The following is a 19,068-nucleotide window of genomic DNA, read 5'->3' on the forward strand; positions in this document are numbered from 1 at the left end:
GTCCTCAATAATAAAACACAAACAAAGGAACTAAAGGTCACTTAGAATTTCAGTTACCATTATTTAAAATAAAATATTAGCAAGTAGAACTAATAGAATCTAGGCGTGTATTTCAAAACATAAGATCAAGTGGCAGGTCTGTTGTCCTTTTAGTGTTCTTAATGAGAAAGTAAGAACTTGAACCTGACCCATATCAAGAAGGCTTGTGAGACTAGATTCATAAGAAGAGAATTTTCATAGAATTCATTTGTATATAATGAATACATATATAAACATAATTATTTCAGTGTGCATACATATTGTTACATATACACATATTGGCCCCCACAATTTGTGATTATAAGTTAATTTCTATTTCCCTTTTGCATATAAATTACCTCAAATCTGTAATAAATTCTGCAGTTTCTCTCTCCTCTTTGGCCTTATCTTCTTACTGCCAACCCAGCCTCTGATGACAATGATTCCAGTGACCTCATGGCTGTGCGGGGCACACTCTCCACTGCTTTAAAACCCACTGTACCCCAATTCATTCAAAGCATAAATGAGACTATTTATTAACATGATTTTACTAATAAGAAGGGCTATGGGAAGCTGGGAGCAGAGAGGCCCAACCTCGATATCTGTGTTCCTGCTCATGTGTTGCTGGTGAGGATGTTCCTCACTGCTGGGACCCTCGGGCCATTTCCAAACCTTAAGTGCCATCTCCTTTATTTTCCCCTAGGCTTTTACCTCTGCACCAGGTGAGGGCCTGTTTCATCTTCGGTTTCTGAATTAGTCGAAACATCTATTTGTTACATAAGGTAGTGCCCATTGCCAGCACAGAATACATTGTGGTCCCCTTAGAAAAGTCTTAATAATGCCTTCCCTAAAGCACTGTTTCTTCAATTTGAAATTATACCACATGTCAGTGGTATGTGGTTCAATATATAATAGCCACTGTTAAAAAAAAGGAATAAACACACTAATTTGCAGAGCTTGCTTATTTCCATGGTGTAAGCATCTCTATCACTATCCCTTTTGAGCAATCAGTGTGGATTTGGGACGAGTGTGGTTAGCATGTCATTATGTATAGTATTCCCACCACACGGATTCAAAAGATGTAAATAAACTCAGTGGTAGAGATGATAGAAAATACAGGGAACAAATCAGGAAATGATGAATTTTAAGTAGAGATGGCCTTTTTCTAAATAAAATTCAGTTGGTCATTTATGTGATTTAACATTCCGTAATGGCTGTGTTCAACAACCAGTTCTGAAAATTCTAGAAAATCTGACAGTGGGCTCTGTGCACTGCTGCCATGGATGAGCAGCAACAGCCCTGTGCAGGTGATGCTGGGCTTAGCCCTGCCTGATGCTCATCGTCTGTCTCTATAGTGATGCAAAGAGGAAATTAGGCCTACATGTCATGCACGGTATGAACAGATCGTGTCCCCTAGTCCACTGTCGGCAAAATGCTGAGTAAGACACACACGCATGCGCGCACACACAGCCACACAACTCAGGAAAGAACAACCTCTTTAGGAAAAGAGCAGTTTTGCTAAATATCTATAGAGGTAAAATATTTGACTCTCTTCGGGGTCATATTCTGCTAATTTTTAAAAAATTATTAAGCAGTATACTTAGTTTCTGTATCCATATTGATGCCTTGCAGTAAAGATTTCTGCCAGAGTGATAGGCATTACCTCTATGTGGGTAGAAGTCTTACAGAAATGTCCCTTCTCACAGTAAACTGAGTTTCTGCCTCAAAGACTCCTTTGCACCCCACGAGCATGCTGCCCTAGCTCTGAAAATGATCAATCGTTTACCTCCAAATGCATTTTCATGACCATAGCTTGTTAGAGGGAAAATTATTTTTACGTAAAGTGACAACGGAGGTGTTGTGTATTATGGTCTAACATCCCGACACAAGGACAAGGTTCTTTATGTCCAGAGATAAGGAGATTAATGGATTCTAAACTTAAACATGCCTCAGAATCTACTCCTGGGATTCTCTCTGAGTCTCTCTGAGTCTCTGAGTTTGGTTGAGAATGAGAATCTACCTATTGTCAGATTTTCCAATTGATTCTAGGGACAGGTATAAGTAGCATTAGCCTAGTGCAGAATCGCTCTGCTAGTAGAGTGATTATCAAAGTCTATTATGATGAATGTATTTCAGGCCATATGCTGATTCAAAATAGCATAGGATGTATGAGCTTACTGCAAATGAGCGAAACACTAAATACAGGAGTTCTCTGTTTTAGAACATGTGGCTCACAGCTTTTATGCGAAAATTCTGTTACTAATTTCAACAATAATGGTAACAATGCTTTAAGTGCCTGTGGCTTTCTGGGCCTGGAGTATGCCAGGCCCTTTAAAACCTGATTCCATTTCTTACAGATTTCCTGTAAGGCTGATACTGAGAGTCCCTTTTGGGGTCACTGAGAGCCTTGGCAACTTGCAATTTTTAGAATAAGGACTTGCCGTCTTCCAGTGAATGATTGAAAAGGTCAAAATTTTATGAAATAGCAGATCTCTGGGGTTCAAATTATCCAGTGTGGGGCAGCGCTCAGATTGTATTGTTTCTCTGAAACTTGCTTTAAAGTAAGTTTTAACAAACCTTTCACTATGGGACTCTTCATTGTAAAAAAGGTATTTTTCCTTTGGTAAAAGTCACTGATATTATGAAAAAGGCTTTCGCAGAATGAAGAAAAAAGCAAGCAATCAGAATAATCAGGGTTGTTGCTGTTTTTTTTTAATTAGTAACTCCTAACATTTTTTGAAATGGTGAGTTTTCGGAATTGGAAATTTCTGGAACTGAGTAGCCTTTATTTTATTGGGGAAAAAAGTAACAAGAACTACACACTCTGTTTAAATCTCATGACAACCAAGCAAAATCTAATCAAGGGAATTTAATGAAAGATAAATCATTCCTAGATATTTGAATGGATGAATGAGCAAGTGAAATATGGAATGTATAGACCCTGGGATATTATTCTGGTGAAAAAGGAAGCAAATTCTGATAGGCTACAATGTAGGGGAACCTTGAGGGCATTATACTAAATGAAGAAAGGCAGTTATTTTTTAAAAGGACTAATGCTGTCTGAGTTCAGTTATACATGATACTTAGAGTAGTCACAGTGATAACAACAGAAAAATACTGGTGCTTGCTAGCAGCAAAGGAGAGGGAAGAATGAGAGTTATTTAACAAATGTATTATTTAAGTTTTATAAGATAAAGAGACTTATGGGCATAAATATTGCAGAAAAATGTGAATGTATTTAATGCCACTAAACTGTACGCTTAAAAGGTGAGGGGGGTGTAAGGAGGATAAATAATAATAAAATATAATAAAGATTATATTTTTAAAAAGAATCTGGTATTGAAATATGAAAAATAAAAAACTATTTCCAACTAGCACAATAAAAATGGTTCAGATAGTAAAGTTTATGTTATGTGTATTTTCCACAATATTTTTAGTATATTGAGAATTATTAATAACATATCTGGTGATCTTCGACATTTTTATTCCCTTTTTTACAACCTCAGAAATATGTAATCCTATACAAATTGTTGAGTCATCCTACAATATGAGGATATGGAAGAAGTTCTAAGCCTGAAAGAATTAAGTATAGGGGTTGAAATGCTAAGTTGACAAAAACTGACTTAAATTTTCAAAAAGTACTCATTTGAACCAAATAAAATTCTTATTGACTCAAATAACAAGTACCTAAAACATGTAGAAGAGATCCACAAAGAATTCCATACTTGATTTTTCAAAACATGAAACCCTGATTGTATGTTTGACGTATAAAGCAACTATGTAAAACTGAATGAAAATTATACTGTTAAGTATTACCTGGGGAATCCCTTAAGTGTTACCTGTCTCCTACTGTTCTCTGATCTGCTCACTCTGTAATAGGTTCTGAGTCATTACGGCTGTGCCTGTGCCCTATTCTGCAACCATCATTCATATACATATTTCATTACTCTTCAGGTGCTTATTCTAACCATTTCCTGATGAAAAGGGTTTCACAGAACTCAGTTCCGCAATTCAGTAGAATTTAAAGAGCTTACTATTTTCTTTCCCTTCTCTAATTTTTCATCACTTAGCAGACACTTTGAGGTACAAAGAAGATGTTTACAGGTAACTGAAAATTGTGTATGTAAGTTCCCCTCATCGCCTTTGCCAAGATTAAGTTTTACAAGTATTGTCCCTCTCCTGTTGGTGTCCTCTCATCAAACCACTTTTATTTGAAAGTTTGGAGCTGAAGTAGAGGAGAGATTGCTGGTTACACTGGAGAGTTGGGGCAGGAATCTCTACAGGGAGCTGCAGAAAAATGAATAAGGAGATCAAGCTGCTAACCCACTTAACAATCTTTCAAGTCTAGCCTGTTGCAAGCAGTCTTGTGCAACTTTTATTTAATTCTTTGCTGCCTGGCAAGAACAAATTACGTTCTATTTAGAGGTGATTCTTTTGGCAATTGTAGGTGCTCTTTCTAAGCAGGGAAGAAAAAATGGTAAGGAAATTATGCAGTGACATTTCTTTTAAAGTTCTCCTTTAAGTGTATGCAAGAAAAATATATAAAAGAAAACACAAAAAAAAGGTTGATTTAGAAGTGTGCAAAGGAAGTTATCTGGAAATTAGATGTCTTGATCAGCCACTTTTATTCATCTGCTTCCTTGTGCTTTTATATAAATAAAGATGTTGATCTTGGTAGTTTTTTCAAAAATATTTTCTTTTACATTGACTTAAACTCTGTGCTCATGAAGTAGAATACAGCATTAAACTAGTTAACTATTTGCCTCTGTTACCACTTTGTTAATAGTTAACTATTACTAATTACCATATACCAGAATATTTTTTCAGAGTAAAAAAAATGGGGGCAGAAGCAGACCCACTGATAAAAAAATCTTAGAGAAAAAATATAATAAAACTGAAAGTGTTTAAAAGCTATGGAATGTTGGATAATCATCACATCTTCATTTCTAAATTTCAGTACATTGTATAATTTTAAATATCAAATATTTCATTGAATAGATTTTCTGTGTATTTTTAGTAGAATATGTCTACCAGGTCCTTGCAGTTGTGCAGAGGGGCAACTTTTCCTGCAAGTCTGCCATGGATGAAAGTAATACTACCAAGACATGATCTGCTTGGTCAGGAGAGGTGGCCAATCTCTCAGAGAATAAAGGCTAGGAGCCCCTTCCTCAAAGGCTTTTATCAGGTTGTAATACATAGGAATACAGGCAGTAGAGATCAAACAGTGATAACATTTCAAAGAAATCTGAGGGCTTAGTCTGAGTCAGTGTCTGTCAGGTAAGGGGGTTGCAGAAACTTTGGGAGACATACTCATTTCCTGCTCGGACCTTTATCATATGAATGAAAGCACTCTTAGCAAAGTAGGTTTCACAGGACTTTTAGAAACTCTTTCTTATACCCTATCACCCTGGATCCTGCTCTAGCCAGGCAAGGAGCTTCTCGGCCTCCCCCATCACACAGGTTTTCAGGCTTAAGTGGATTAGAGCCAAGAAGTGCTTCTCCCAGAGGACATGGGGACTCAGGCTATGTCAGAATTGCCAGGGGGCGAGGGTCCATCACTCCCTATTTATTGCAGCCCCCCAGTCCTTCCATGATGGCCTCCCAAGTGATTGTGTCTGGCTTAGGTTGCCCCTCCTCTGAGGAGTGGTACCTGTCATCGACTAACCAACCAAGTTTTGGGGGCAGGGGAGGAAGCAGAAGCAGCATTGCTTCCAGAGACAAGCTTTGTCTCCTTAGTGGCTCGCATTCCAGAGGTCTCACACTCATCTTATCCATGGGGGGCAATTACAAATCCTGAAACCAGGCAGAGCAATTCCCAACAGTTGTATAATTGACAGAAATCTGCCTGCTTTGATTTAGTAGAGAAAGGTAAATTAATATTGTGTGTGCACTTTTGTAATCTTCTTATAAAATAATAAATGATTTCTGTTAACCCACACAGTGAATCCAGAAGTTTTATCTGAAGAGGAAAAGAATCCCAAAACATTTTTTATCAATAGTAAATTAATTTAGAATAAGAGTGTAAACACATGTTACTTTAAAAATATTTAAATGGGTAATCATAAAGAGAAAAAAGTTGCATATCATTGTTCTTCCTCTCCCTTCCTCTTTTCTTCCCTAAGACCTTGTACCTGACCTTATTCTAGCGAATACCCCCATGAATCTTTGCTTTTTGGCACAATGATTCTTTTACTCCTTTGCCTTAAAGAGTACCCTAGGGTGACTCAGCTCAAGCCTGGAATTCTATATGAATTTGAATTTTGGTTCCAAGAATTTCTAACTGTAATTACTTAGCTCCTTTATCCTTCATTTTTGTCACATTGGACTGAATTTGGAGAATTCAGTCTGAAAACGAGAATTTCAGAGAATTTGGTGTGAAAGTGTTTAAAATGGTGCTTGCCACATAATAAGTGCTCAATAAATATTAGCAGTTATTATTTCTAGTGTTTGTAGTTGGAGATCTGCTCCTCCTATAAAAACACCTTTTACCCTGTAACCTACCCCAAAGCTAGGGGTTGCATCCAGCCTTCTCTCAGCTTCAGGTCATAATTTATAAGCAAGTACACCTACAATTCTGTGAGTGTGGGAAGTGGCATGTGGAGAACAAATTTGTAATGCTCTTGGAATACATATATAGTCCCCTCCACCCTGTCCTTTGAAGTCATCTCCTAAATGCTGTTCACTCCCCACCTACAAATCAAAGATCTTGGCAAGTGACCTGCAATCATCTTTATAATTTCGTGCAAGTCACTCCCTAGGTGACTTTGAATGAGTGTCTGGCTTATTGGTCTCATTCCAAGAATTTCTTGCCTAACGAAACCATTGGACTTCCTCCGCATTTGCACTTAGCCTATCAGAAGCGAGGCCAATGGTGACATAGCTGAAGTTTGTCTTCCCAGTGATTTTCATCTGTTTTCTCTACTCTGCCCTCCTCTGTCCCATGTGACTACTAAACTCTTATATCTGTCAACACAAATTGGATGGAATTAGATGCTTGGTGACATATTGATTAAGAGTATGAGATCCAGAGCCAATATTTCTGGACTCCAACCTAAGGATTACCTCAAGCCTATTACTTCCTGGGTGATCTTGGACAAATTATTAAATTTTTCTGGCCTCGGTTTTCTCATCTGTAGTATTATGTTTCTCCCAATCTTGTCACTGGAAATAAATTGTCTGAAACAGTGCCTGCTGTGTGATAAAATTACATTATATCTCAGCTATGGCTAAATCTTTAATATGCTGGTTGATAGGGACTTTGATCTATCTGGAGGATTTATATTGGTTACAGTATTGATAGCATATTTTAGAAAACAATTCCCTGGGGCAGAGTGATTGGTAGTAGGGCTGATATTTAGGCTCAGATCCTATTGTGATGGAATACCTACTATATATATATATATATATATATATATATATATATATATATATATATATATGCACAATGGTTTCCAAGTAATTTATCTTTTTTTTAGTAAATAACTCAGTTCCTAGATATGTCTAGTAATACATCAACACAGAACTCCATTGAAATATCTGTTGTTGGAATCCTATTTTTATATGGATTATAAATCCATTACTCTTGAATTCTGGTTTTTGTGTATGAACTTCAAAGGCAAATTAATGAAAACATTTTACACAAGACATTTTAGGCTCATTACTGACTGTAATTCCTTTTGGGTCACTTTCTTATAACCTCCATCAATTTTAAAATCGCATTTCACTCTTTAGACTTACAGTGGCATTTTAGAAATGTGCCGATTTGTTATCGTGGTTGTTTTTATTTTAAGTGTGAGAACATGGAATGGCATTTATATATATATACCCCTTTGGCAGATGAAAGAATTATAGGAATATAAGCTGAGTCTTCTGGCTGCTATACCTCCGAAGAATTTGTTTAATGCAACACCATGGAACTACCTAATCTTTTCCAATTTGTTACCTATTTTTCTTTGTTATCTGTCTCAGTGATGTCTCATCTCCCCAGATGACTGCTACGGGCTAGCAATCTATAACAAAAACTCTGTCTCAATCTCAGACACAACAAAAGAGAGAGGCTGCAAGATTAATGGCCCCACCTGTAATTATAAAGTCCCAGCCACAGACATGACAAGACCCCTCATTATTTACACATGGTGGATGAAGCCCTATGGGTTAGCAGGACTAAAGCATGGAGATATTGGTCTCTCAGTAAAGAAAACGTTGTGTTATTCAATCTGGGAAGCCTACTGAGTTTTGAATAGTGTTATGAACTGTGGAGAAAAAAAAGATTCCTTCTCTTAAGGAGCTTGTCATAATTTCATCCATTTCAGTTTTCCCATGGTAATACCCATTCCTTATTAATTCATAGAAGAGACAGATCTATTCTTAGAGGTGTCAAGTGCAAGGCATATAAAAACAGAGGCTGCTCTTGGAGACCATGGCACACACATATGATGGAACTTCCTTTGCTCATGGTTAAACAGACCAGTACATTGCTTCTCAAGGAATATCTATTCTGACAGGATAAAAATGACAAATGTGGGAATATTCAGCGTTTTTCTTCCCCACCTGCTCAAACATTCTGAGTGTGCCAGCCTGATCTTTCCAGCCCAGCAGACCAAACAGCCCCTCACATCCACTCACACACACCGTCTTCCCAGAGTGTTGCAGTGCATACTCAGGGTACATTTAAAAAAATGGACAGAAAATGACTTAACCACAATGCTGAGGGGGGAAAAAGCATTTAGGAAAGATGGCTAAGTTGGTCAATAATATAATAATGGTTCAGTGGGGGGGAGGGTAGAAGGGGAAAGCTTTGTGACAGAAGGCACAATGAGAGAAGAGAGGTCCTGGGGTGGGCTGTGATGAATGAAAGACGTCAGGGAGTGAGAGGTGCATGAGCAAAGTGAGAAAAGATTTAGAACTGTGGCCATGTGCAAAGTGCATTTAATGCAGTTTGAGAGGAGGAAGGTTATTTTGGTTGAATTTTGGCTGCTGAACCATGCTTCTGGAATATAACACCATTCTTGAATGGACTGTGCAGATGGCCACTGTCCCTGAGGGGTCCATTTTCACCTCAGATCAGGAATCTCACAGATGAGAGTCATGGAGTGGACAGAGGCCCCTGCATCAGTAACATCTGATCCTCTGCAGTCATCCAGAGAATTGCTCCCCCCCAGGTTCCTCTCTCCGTTTCTGACACGTACTTTGAAATATTCTCTGTACTCATTCCCTCCTCCCACATACACTACCTTGAAATAGACAAAAGTCTGATATTCTAGTAGCAGAGTGAGATGTCACTGAGTGGGATTACTAGTAACATTCCTGCTGAGACCATGGCTTCTCAAACTTTGCCAAGGCTTGCAGAGACCTCTAATGCCCACCATCTCTGTCTGCCAAACCTGACAAAGTCCCAGAAGTGTCATAACCTCCTCTTTGCCTGTTGCATGACTGCGGTACCCTACTGATCACCGATAAGCCTTTCTGACTCCAGATCACTTGATGTGTCTGCCACATCACTATCTATGCCTCTTTGTCATTCTCTTATATTTTTCTATGCAATCATGTGAGGGAGGGAGAAAAATAATTAACATAGATTGGGGCTTATAATAGGCTGGGCACTTTACAGATGTTATACCACTTAGTTACCCCTCAAGTGTACAGGAAGTATCATTATCTATATTTTACTAGTGAGGAAGTCAGTTCTTAGCTTAAGTTTCTTGCCCAACTTTCCACCAATTATAAATAATGGAAAATGAATACAGATTAAAATGATTTCAAAGCTTGAGTTTTCTGCACTTGTATGAATACTTAAAGCAGTAAATGACAATATGGTAAACTGGTTACATGCTTAGTGGTATTTTCAAATATTTTATCTTCTTTAAACTAGGGCTGCAGTTTCCTATCATAATTATAAATTCCAATTTACCAAAATGTGTTTATATTTAACTGACATTTATTTTAGCTCCATTTTACAGCTGGACTTTATTAAACAAGTAATAGAATCAAAGTAAAGCCACTTAGAAGTACAAAAAGTACAAAGACATTTTGATAGGCAAATATACTATGGGAAAAGGGGCTAAAGTTACATAAAACAGAAAACCTCTGTTTCTATTTTAAGGCTACTTCTGTTCTCTTACCTATAAAATGGGGCAAACAATAGTATGTGAGTTATAAGGTTTGAAGGTGTCTGGACGAAGTGTAGAATATGTAGAATAGTAACATCATAGAGATCATTTTAGCAGATTTTCCATTCAATGAGAAATCTTTATTCCATTTTGGCATAATATAGGGTTGGTTAATTCCATCAGTCACTTATATGATCCCATGAGGCTGTTTATGTAAGTGGTAATCAACAATTACACATTCTAAGTAGATTATTACCAAGTTTCTTTTTGACTGAAATTTATGTAAATCTTCCCATTTTACTTGCATCTGTATGTGGAAACAGCTCTGTCTACACTCAACATGCTAACAGAGCAGCTGCTTCCCCCTGTGTCTGTTTGAAGAGGTTTGGAAGAATGATACTCTTACAGGTTTTCTCACCCTACCCTGTCCAGCCTCCTATTTGCATACCAGATTTCTGGTATTATCATTTTTCCTCTAGATTGATTTATGTTTACAGAAGGATAAGAAAGAAAGAAAGAAAGAAAGAAAGAAAGAAAGAAAGAAAGAAAGAAAGAAAGAAAGAAAGAAAGAAAGAAAGAAAGAAAGGAAGGAAGGAAGGAAGGAAGGAAGGAAGGAAGGAAGGAAGGAAGGAAGGAACGAAGGAAGGAAGGAAGAAAGAAAGAAAGAAAGAAAGAAAGGAAGGAAGGGAAGGGAAGGGAAGGAAGGGAAGGGAAGGAAGGGAAGGAAGGGAAGGGAAGGGAAGGAAGGAAGGAAGGAAGGGAAGGAAGGGGAAGGGAAGGAAGGGAAGGGGAAGGGAAGGGGAAGGGAAGGGAAGGGAAGGGAAGGAAGGGAAGGGAAGGAAAGAAAGAAATATGCTACATAGGTTCAGAACTTTCAAACCTTGGCAGGAATCTGTGGGCCAGATAAACTGGTCAGTCCACCAGCTATCTGTCAGTAATCCATTAAAAGTGGTTCCAGAAGAGCTTTCTGGCAGTCACGACTTATTTGTACAGGGTTGAACCCCTGAGAAAAGGGTAGATAGAAGTATTGCAGACTAAACCTGATATATTTCACACTTCTTTGAAATCACTCTTGATTACATGACTATATATGCTACTCTAAATTTCTATCCATAGATTGACTGAATAATATAACGGTGCTTGTAGAAAAACTACGTAGTTGTTTTTCTGGTAATGACAACCAGGTTGACATTACCTATTACAATTTTCAATCCAGGGATTACTAGAAGCATTTCAAAGTACTAACTCCTGATTTAATTTACTAATAGATGAAAAATTCCAGTTACAGTTTTTTTTAACTTTGTCTTCCCAGCTAGTGAAAATACCTGCTTATCTTTTTCTGAATAGCAACATGTACAAAAGTTAGTTTCCATTCAATAATTAACTTTCAAATCATAGGCAAGATAAGAAGATTGAATTGAGACTGGGAGAAAAATGTAAAGTCAATTTACATACCAAAAGTGTGGGCATGAATAAATTCAAGGCAGTGAGGACTGTCAGACAAAAACAAGGGAAATATTAGCATCTGATAAAAAAGAAAGAGTAATTCCACATTACATTAATGTCTTTAAACCCTACTGATTTGTTGGAATCATATTTTAACTTCACTATACTATGTGTGGTTTAGAATTCAAATGTGAGAAAAGCTATGTATGTTTTAGGACTGCTAGGGAGGAAAAAAAATGCAACCCAATGGAAATACGTCCACAAATCAAAGAGTAAATACTGGGAATGAGAGACTGCATAACTGTATACTATTTACATCTGTAAGTTTGATTACCGAGCATCTGATTAGACTATCACTCTAGAATAAGACAGGAAGGGCAAGGTGTATGTGTTCCCAGACCTGAGGGGTTGCCTGAAATGGTGGATCGTAACAACCCCTGTATAAACAATGTTTTAATCTATACATACATACCTGTGATAAAGTTTAATTGGGTACAGTAAGAGGTTAACAACTAGTGATATGTGTTATATATAACATATAAATAATAAAGATAACATTAATTATATTATAATTAAATTTATATGAATTTTATCTCTCTTTCAAATATCTTATTTTACTGTCCTCATCCTTCTCCTTCCAGTGATGCGAGGTGATTCAAAACCTACATAATAAGATGAGATGAGGTCAATGCCACAGGCATTTCGATGTAGCATTAGATGTTTAGCATAAGGGTTACTTGGACACAAGCATTGCAATACTGTGACAGTCCATTTGGTAACTGAGATGGCTACTAAGTTACTAAGGGGCAGGTAGTGTATACAGTATTGATGTGCTGGACAGAAGGGTCATTCATAACCCAGGAAGGGTAGAACAGGATAGTGCAAGACTTTATTATGCTGCTCAGACTGGTGTGCAATTTAAAACATTAATTTTTCCGTAATTTTCTATTTATTTATTGGCCTATGGTTGACTGTGGATAACTGAAACCATAAGAGGTAAAACTTCAGATAAGGGGGAGCAACTATTACATTGTCTTAAAATATGGCCATGATATTAACATAGTTTGGAATTCTATCTCAAACTGGTGTTTTGTATGCATGCTTTATTATCTTGAAACTGTCATCATCAGAATCCCTGGTACTGCTTTTCAAAATACAGGTTTGTAAGCCCTGCTGGGATGCTCATTGGTTACAGCATTGTCCCACTGCACCAAAGTGCTGGGATTGATTCCTGGTCAGGGTACATACAACCAATGAGTGCACAAATGAGCAGAACATTACACCGATCTTTCTGTCTGTCTGTCTCTCCCTCTCTCTCTCCCTCTCTAATCAACCAATAAAAAAAGACATATGGATTTGGGTACCTGACCCCATACTAGTGAATGAGCTACTCAAGTGTCCACACTAACTTTTGGGAAACATAACTAAAACCCTCTTATACTCTGCAGGCCACACCAAGTCATTTCAGTGCTCAAAACCCTTGACCAGCTTCACAATGTGTCTGCAGAGTGAACTCCAGCCTGTGTAGGAGACTTTCAGAACACTTTGTAAGCTCACGCTACAGCTGCTATTTCCATTCACACTGCACAGGGGATCCTGAACTATTCATTAGGTCTCTGAGGAGTTGTGCTCATCCATGCCTCTGTGACCTTGCTTAGGCTAAGCATCCAATCTGGAACTCCCCTTCCCTCCTGCTCTCTACTGGACCAGCTAGACGTGCAGGCCCCATTGAAATCCCCAGCCCTCTGCAGAGCCTTGTTTTTCAAATCCTTGCTCTCCATTTTATGCATACCTATATTTATCAAATACTAGGTTTATCATAATTATTTGATACTTTTCTGCTTATTTCCTGCACCTTAAAAGCTCCCGGAGGACAAGGAACTTACTCATTCATCTTTTTATCTTCTGGTTTAGTGTAGGCTTTCAGTAAATGCTCTACTTCCTTCTTTTAAATTATATGGTCATAAAAAAAGATATTATTCTCTTACTCATTCCCCAGTAAAAGTAGTTTTAAGAGGTCAGGACTGCCATAGCTTAAAAGGACTGAAAGAAGAATCCAGAGACATAACCACATTGTCTTCAGCTAGAGGCAGTTGGAGGATATAATCTTTTATGGTCAGCGGTGACTTCATATTTTGTGACTCTTCCACTGTCCTGGCATATTGCTTGCAGAAAGCAGTCCAGAGCTTCAATTAAACGTCATCTCTGTTGTTAGTTCCACAAACAAGCAAAACTTGTAGCATGGATTTATGACTCTTATAAATATCAAAGTGGCTCGGGGACTCTACTTCCTAAAAAAAGAACACAAAGCCACATTTTTAGTAACATCTGCTAGACAAGCATAAAAGATGAACTTAGTCATATTTGCTGACTTCTACAGTAAATGATGCACTGTCAAAGCAGAGGTGATTGCCTGTGAATTAAAACAATGCTGGTGTGCAATAAAGTCAACGCTGATTTTAAAAAACTTAAATGGTTGCAGAAGTTACATAAATATTTGTTTACAATTTTTATTTTATATTTTTACCCCTTCAATTGAATCAGAATGACAAGGGGAGGAGATGTTAATTTAAATAATTTTGCCATCACTAAGCTGGGTTAGACAAGCAGATTCTTATTATAAAGTGACAGTTCTCACATAGTTTTATTTTTAGCTATTTTTTCTTTAAAATTTTATTTATTTATTTTTAGAGAGAAGGGAAGGGAGGGAGAAAGAGAGGAAGAGAAACAATGGACGTGAGATAGAAACAATGATCAGTTGCCCCTTGTACACGCCCTGACAAACGAACCTGCAACCTAAGCATATGGTCTGACTAGGAATCGAACAGGTGACCTTTCCCTCTGCCAGAGAACACCCAAACAACTGAGCCACACTGGTCAAGGGTTCTCACATAGTTTTTAAAAGAATTAGCACAATAAACAATAAAAAAAATCATACTTGGGTGTGAAAATAGGCAGATTTGGATAGCCCTGGCAATTCTAGGGCCCTAAAACATTTCTCCCGGCATTTGACCAATCCCTCTCTTTGCGGTCCTCATTTTAAAAATAGACTACTAGAGAAGTAGTTTACGAGAAGACCAATTCACACTAAAATATTACTGATCTGTATGGTCTCTTTCCTCATGAAATCAGGCCTAAGTATTGTGTATCTGAGACTAGGGGACAGAAAGGAAGCTCTCAGTAAGATATTGAGCCATAGTTAAGGCATTTTTCTGTTAGGAGACAAACAAGGGACCCTGCAGAGGTCATACTTATCCTCTCCGGCTGATTTCACTATGATGTCTCAGGCATGAATCACTGTATGAGGGATGTAGTGGACTTGCAGCCACCAGGTATGACACTGGAAATGTTCCAGTTCAGCCTGGTTTAGCCTGCCTCTGCTTTCCTGATCTAAGAGGACTGCTACCATTCAGATTTACTGGCTTCTTTCCTTAAACCCATAGAAAATGAGTATTAGATACAGAGTAGTCAAAACCTATTTTCTTCGCAATAATGCTGAATTAGTTCTAAATTCTATTAGAGTAGTAATGATGTCTGTCTCAGGTGAACTTCAATACTGGACATAGTTCTTAATGTGCAGACATGGCAGGTATGCAAGAAATACTTATGGGTAGATGGATGGAAGGAAAGTGAGGGAAAAAAGTTCTGTTTTGTTTCACGATTTTAGTTATGTAATTAGTAAGGAAACCTTTCATCTACCTTTGCATCTTTTGACACTTTTGTGCAGCAGAAATGTTGGAATCCAAAAGCTAAAACCAGAATTTAAGAACATAATAAACATAGTAGTCCATAAAACTATACCACCCAACTGTATACAAGCATCAGACCAAGGTGGCAGGCGTGAAAGCGTGGCAATTGCGCTAATTCAAAAATATCTCCAGTTGAGTATTTTGGTCAAATATTTTGACATTTACTTAATTTCCAAAACTCAGTGAAAATAATGTTAACACAAGGGCCCTATACCACAGAGTTTGGAAGACGAATTGCCAAGCTGACTGCCTGGGCAGATTCTGAAAAGGTCAAAGCTCCAGAGATGAAGAGGTGAAGGATAGGGCAGAAGGAGCGACCGTTGGTGGAAGTGCATTCAGTTCATAGTCCCGCAGCACATTTAGGGAGGCAGAATTCTGAGACACGATGAACACCTTGGGTTTCCAAAAAGGGGCAGAGGGAATGTAAGTAAAATTGAGTGAAATCACAGAAGAGAAGCAGTTGCTGGCTTCCTGTTAGAGCAATAATAGGTATTTCTGCCTAAATATGAATGAAAAATGAAAACTACCAAAAAAATCTCATAATCACATGTAAGCAGTCACGGTTAAATTACTTAAACTTTCTATATGGTGGGGGTCGGCACTATATCACCTTTTCCCTGATAGTTGGCCCTTGCCATGATACTTGGTTAAGAACCATAAACAAAATTTAAATTTTACAGTCATAGTCTTTTTTGTTTAGGATCTGGAAGTAGGTTTTGGGGTAGTAAATTGAAACTACAAATATAAAATATAAACAATATGCAATTCAATGAAAGAGGAACACTGAAAATATTTAAATGTCATTGGTAAGGGTTTTTCTAGCTAAAGATAGTACTCTGGACACAGTGAATAAAGCTGTATATTTTATTAGCCCCCAAAACAATTGTAGATTGTCAAGTTGTAGATTAAATGGGAGGTCATCCTCTGTTTCAGATAGTTCAGTTCACAGACCACTTCATGGGCAATTTAAAGGATTGTAACACATCTAAAGGAAAGCATTGCCATCGCTGCTTTCTCATAAAAAAGTTTTGACTCAAAAAAAGTTTTCACTATGTCCCCATTTTATTTCACTGTCCTTTCTAATTTCCGCTAGTATAAATCAATTTAGATTTATTAGCTTTGTTCAAAAGAACTCCAGTAGGTTTTTAATAATAATTATCATTATCACTGATTAAAGTTATATTGTTCAGGCCAGATGGAGTCCTCTTCCTGTCAGCTAAAATGAGCTTGCATTATGCAGTATAATGCATTCAAATCTAAATAAACAGATGGCAGAGTGACAGGATATTATATGCTGGTGATGTCAGCAGCAGCACTTCACAAACAGAATTGCTTTAAATAAACTCTGTTGTGGCAAGAACCCTGCCGCTTTTTAAGAAGGTGACTGGAATCGAGAGGAAGTGTTATATTAACTTGGAGGTAGTACTGTTCACTTGCAGAAGGTGGACCATCAGGAGTATCTGAAGTTCAGTCTGGGAGCATGTATCTGCTGATCCTACTCCTTAACTGAGAAAGCATTTAACTTAGTATATTTACTAAGTCAGTTTCATAAGGAGAGAGAAAGAGAGAGCTGCCCAGGTATAAGAACTCCCAAGGTGAAGTTAAAAACTGTGGGTCAAGAAAAGAAGGAAACATTTGATAAGACTCTAATCTATAATTTTTGCAACATGTTGAAATAAATGCACTGAATAGGCATGTAAGCATTTGAATTAATATTGGAAAATTAACAGAGAACAATTAATAAGCATGCTATAGCAAAGCTTTCAGCTTTAATAGATTTTATGTCTACTTTACATTCTAAAAATAAGCCCATTCCATACCCTCGTACCCGCAAAAATGTAGAGTGAACCTGTGGAATTCAGAAACAAACTTCGAAGAAAGTCATTATGCACAATCTCTTTAGCTAATTTTCTTTTCTTGAGTCTTTATGGGAATTTCTCTGTGGAGCACTGTATTTGCTGAGGCATGCTGTATTTTTTTGGACTATAAGACGTACCTTTCCCCCCACCCCAAATTTGGGAGGAATAATGGTTGTTAATGCTGCTGTTGAGTTCTATTTACATTTACATTAGTGAAATATTATGTTATTTATGTTATTAAATATTTTACCACATTTTTGCTTCAAAATTTCTTTTCTATTTTCCTCTTCTAAAACCAAGGTGTGTCTTATGGTCTGAAAAATACAGTATATCCATGGGGGCAGTCTTTAAGAGGAAGATACCACTGCTGGAGCTTAAGGCTAATATTTGAAACTAAAGGTAGTAACAATAATAATTTTAGAGAAGGATATCAAATAATAGAAATCAAACAAATTTAGCTGTTTAAATGCTCGAAATTTTCATAGAGATCTGTTGGTTCCCACATTGGCCCTGTACCCTGAGGGCAAGGAGAGACCAAACAGAGAGGTAGGCAACTCCAGATTGGTAGGCAGTGGGTTTTAATAAGCTAGGGAACTTATATGCACATATGAAGCTTGTCTTCAGTGGCCACAACATGAGAAGACTTCCACACACTGCCACAGAATCTTAAAAGTTTATGTAGAGACCTTAACTCAGTTCAGTCACGTATGCAGTCCAGATGGTTTCAACGACAGCTTCTTCTCTCAAGGTTGTACTCTGGAAAGAGCTGCTAGTTTGAGAATATTAGTCAAGTGCATTCTGAGGATGGGGGGAAGGGGACAATCCTCCATTTGCCCAGGTCAAGCTCAAGGTTCAGCTGATGGTCGCATCCTCTTCGTGACTTCCTACAATGAAATATGATCTAAATTAAGTATGCAACCTTTTATTCTGGTGGCTTGTAATGTGTTTATAAGAACACATTCTTGTTTTCATAGACTTCAACTTCCTAACTATTGATTTAGTCCTTAATAACTCTTGGTAACTGTAAGCCATGAACTTTAGAAATTGTGGTGAATAGAATAGATCATAAGTATAAAACTGTTCAGTAATCAAAGCAAAACTTATTTAATGTAAATATTAGCTTTTTGACCAGTTGGTAAAATTCACAAACTCATTGATTTCCTTTTTATTTTATAGAAAATGGTGAGAAAATTTTGAATAGGAAAAGATTGTATTTCAGCTTCACATGTATTTGACATTCAGGTTTTTTAAAAGATTTTATTTATTTGTTTTTAGAGAGAGAAGAAGGGAGGGAGAAAGAGAGACAAACATCAATGTGTGGTTGTCTCTTGCCTGCCCCCCACTGGGGACCTGGCCTGCAACCCAGACATGTGCCCTGACTGGGAATGGAACTGGCCACTCTTTGGTTTACAAGCTGGCACTCAGTCCACTGAGTGACACCAATCAGGGCTGACATTCAGGTGTTGTTACTGAAGCAGGTATTTTGTGAGCTATGTTTCAACTGTAGTAGGACATAAGAATCCTGTTAAAGGAGCAGGAATGTTTTCTTTGAGGAGATACAGTCAAAGAGTGAAAATTTGCATGTGTCGTTTCCTCTCCTGCAGGTGGACGTTGCCATAAGTCCTGCACTGGCCGATGCTGGGGACCCACAGAAAGTCATTGCCAGACATGTGAGTATGCAACTAATAGAAAGCATAGGCTTGAAATGGTTAAGTAATTTTAATAACTGATGATTTTTAGACCTCTGGTGATCATAAACATGAAAGTGAGTTTTTTGCTTCTTTGTGGTAAATTTGTTTGAATCTAAGTAAATTGCCTAATTGTGTTCCTTCCCAATAAAACATATATAATTCTTCCTTATATTTCTTTGTAATTTCTAAGTTAATG

The 19,068-nt window shown here is 37.5% G+C and overlaps 1 protein-coding gene across 4 annotated transcripts in view; it reads left to right on the forward strand.

Annotated features, from left to right (window-relative positions):
* ERBB4 (erb-b2 receptor tyrosine kinase 4) overlaps positions 1–19,068 on the forward strand; it is a 995,253-nt gene that overhangs the window by 667,439 nt on the left and 308,746 nt on the right. For all 4 annotated transcript variants that reach the window (XM_053672642.1, XM_053672598.1, XM_053672619.1 and 1 more), the window contains exon 5: positions 18,786–18,851. In XM_053672642.1, coding sequence (XP_053528617.1) covers positions 18,786–18,851 — 66 coding nt within the window. The remainder of the gene's footprint in view (positions 1–18,785; positions 18,852–19,068) is intronic.

This window comes from Artibeus jamaicensis, unplaced genomic scaffold (genome assembly GCF_021234435.1).
Source record: "Artibeus jamaicensis isolate MK-2021 breed Jamaican fruit bat unplaced genomic scaffold, CSHL_Jam_final contig_1015, whole genome shotgun sequence".
NCBI classification, from domain to species: Eukaryota; Metazoa; Chordata; class Mammalia; order Chiroptera; family Phyllostomidae; genus Artibeus; species Artibeus jamaicensis.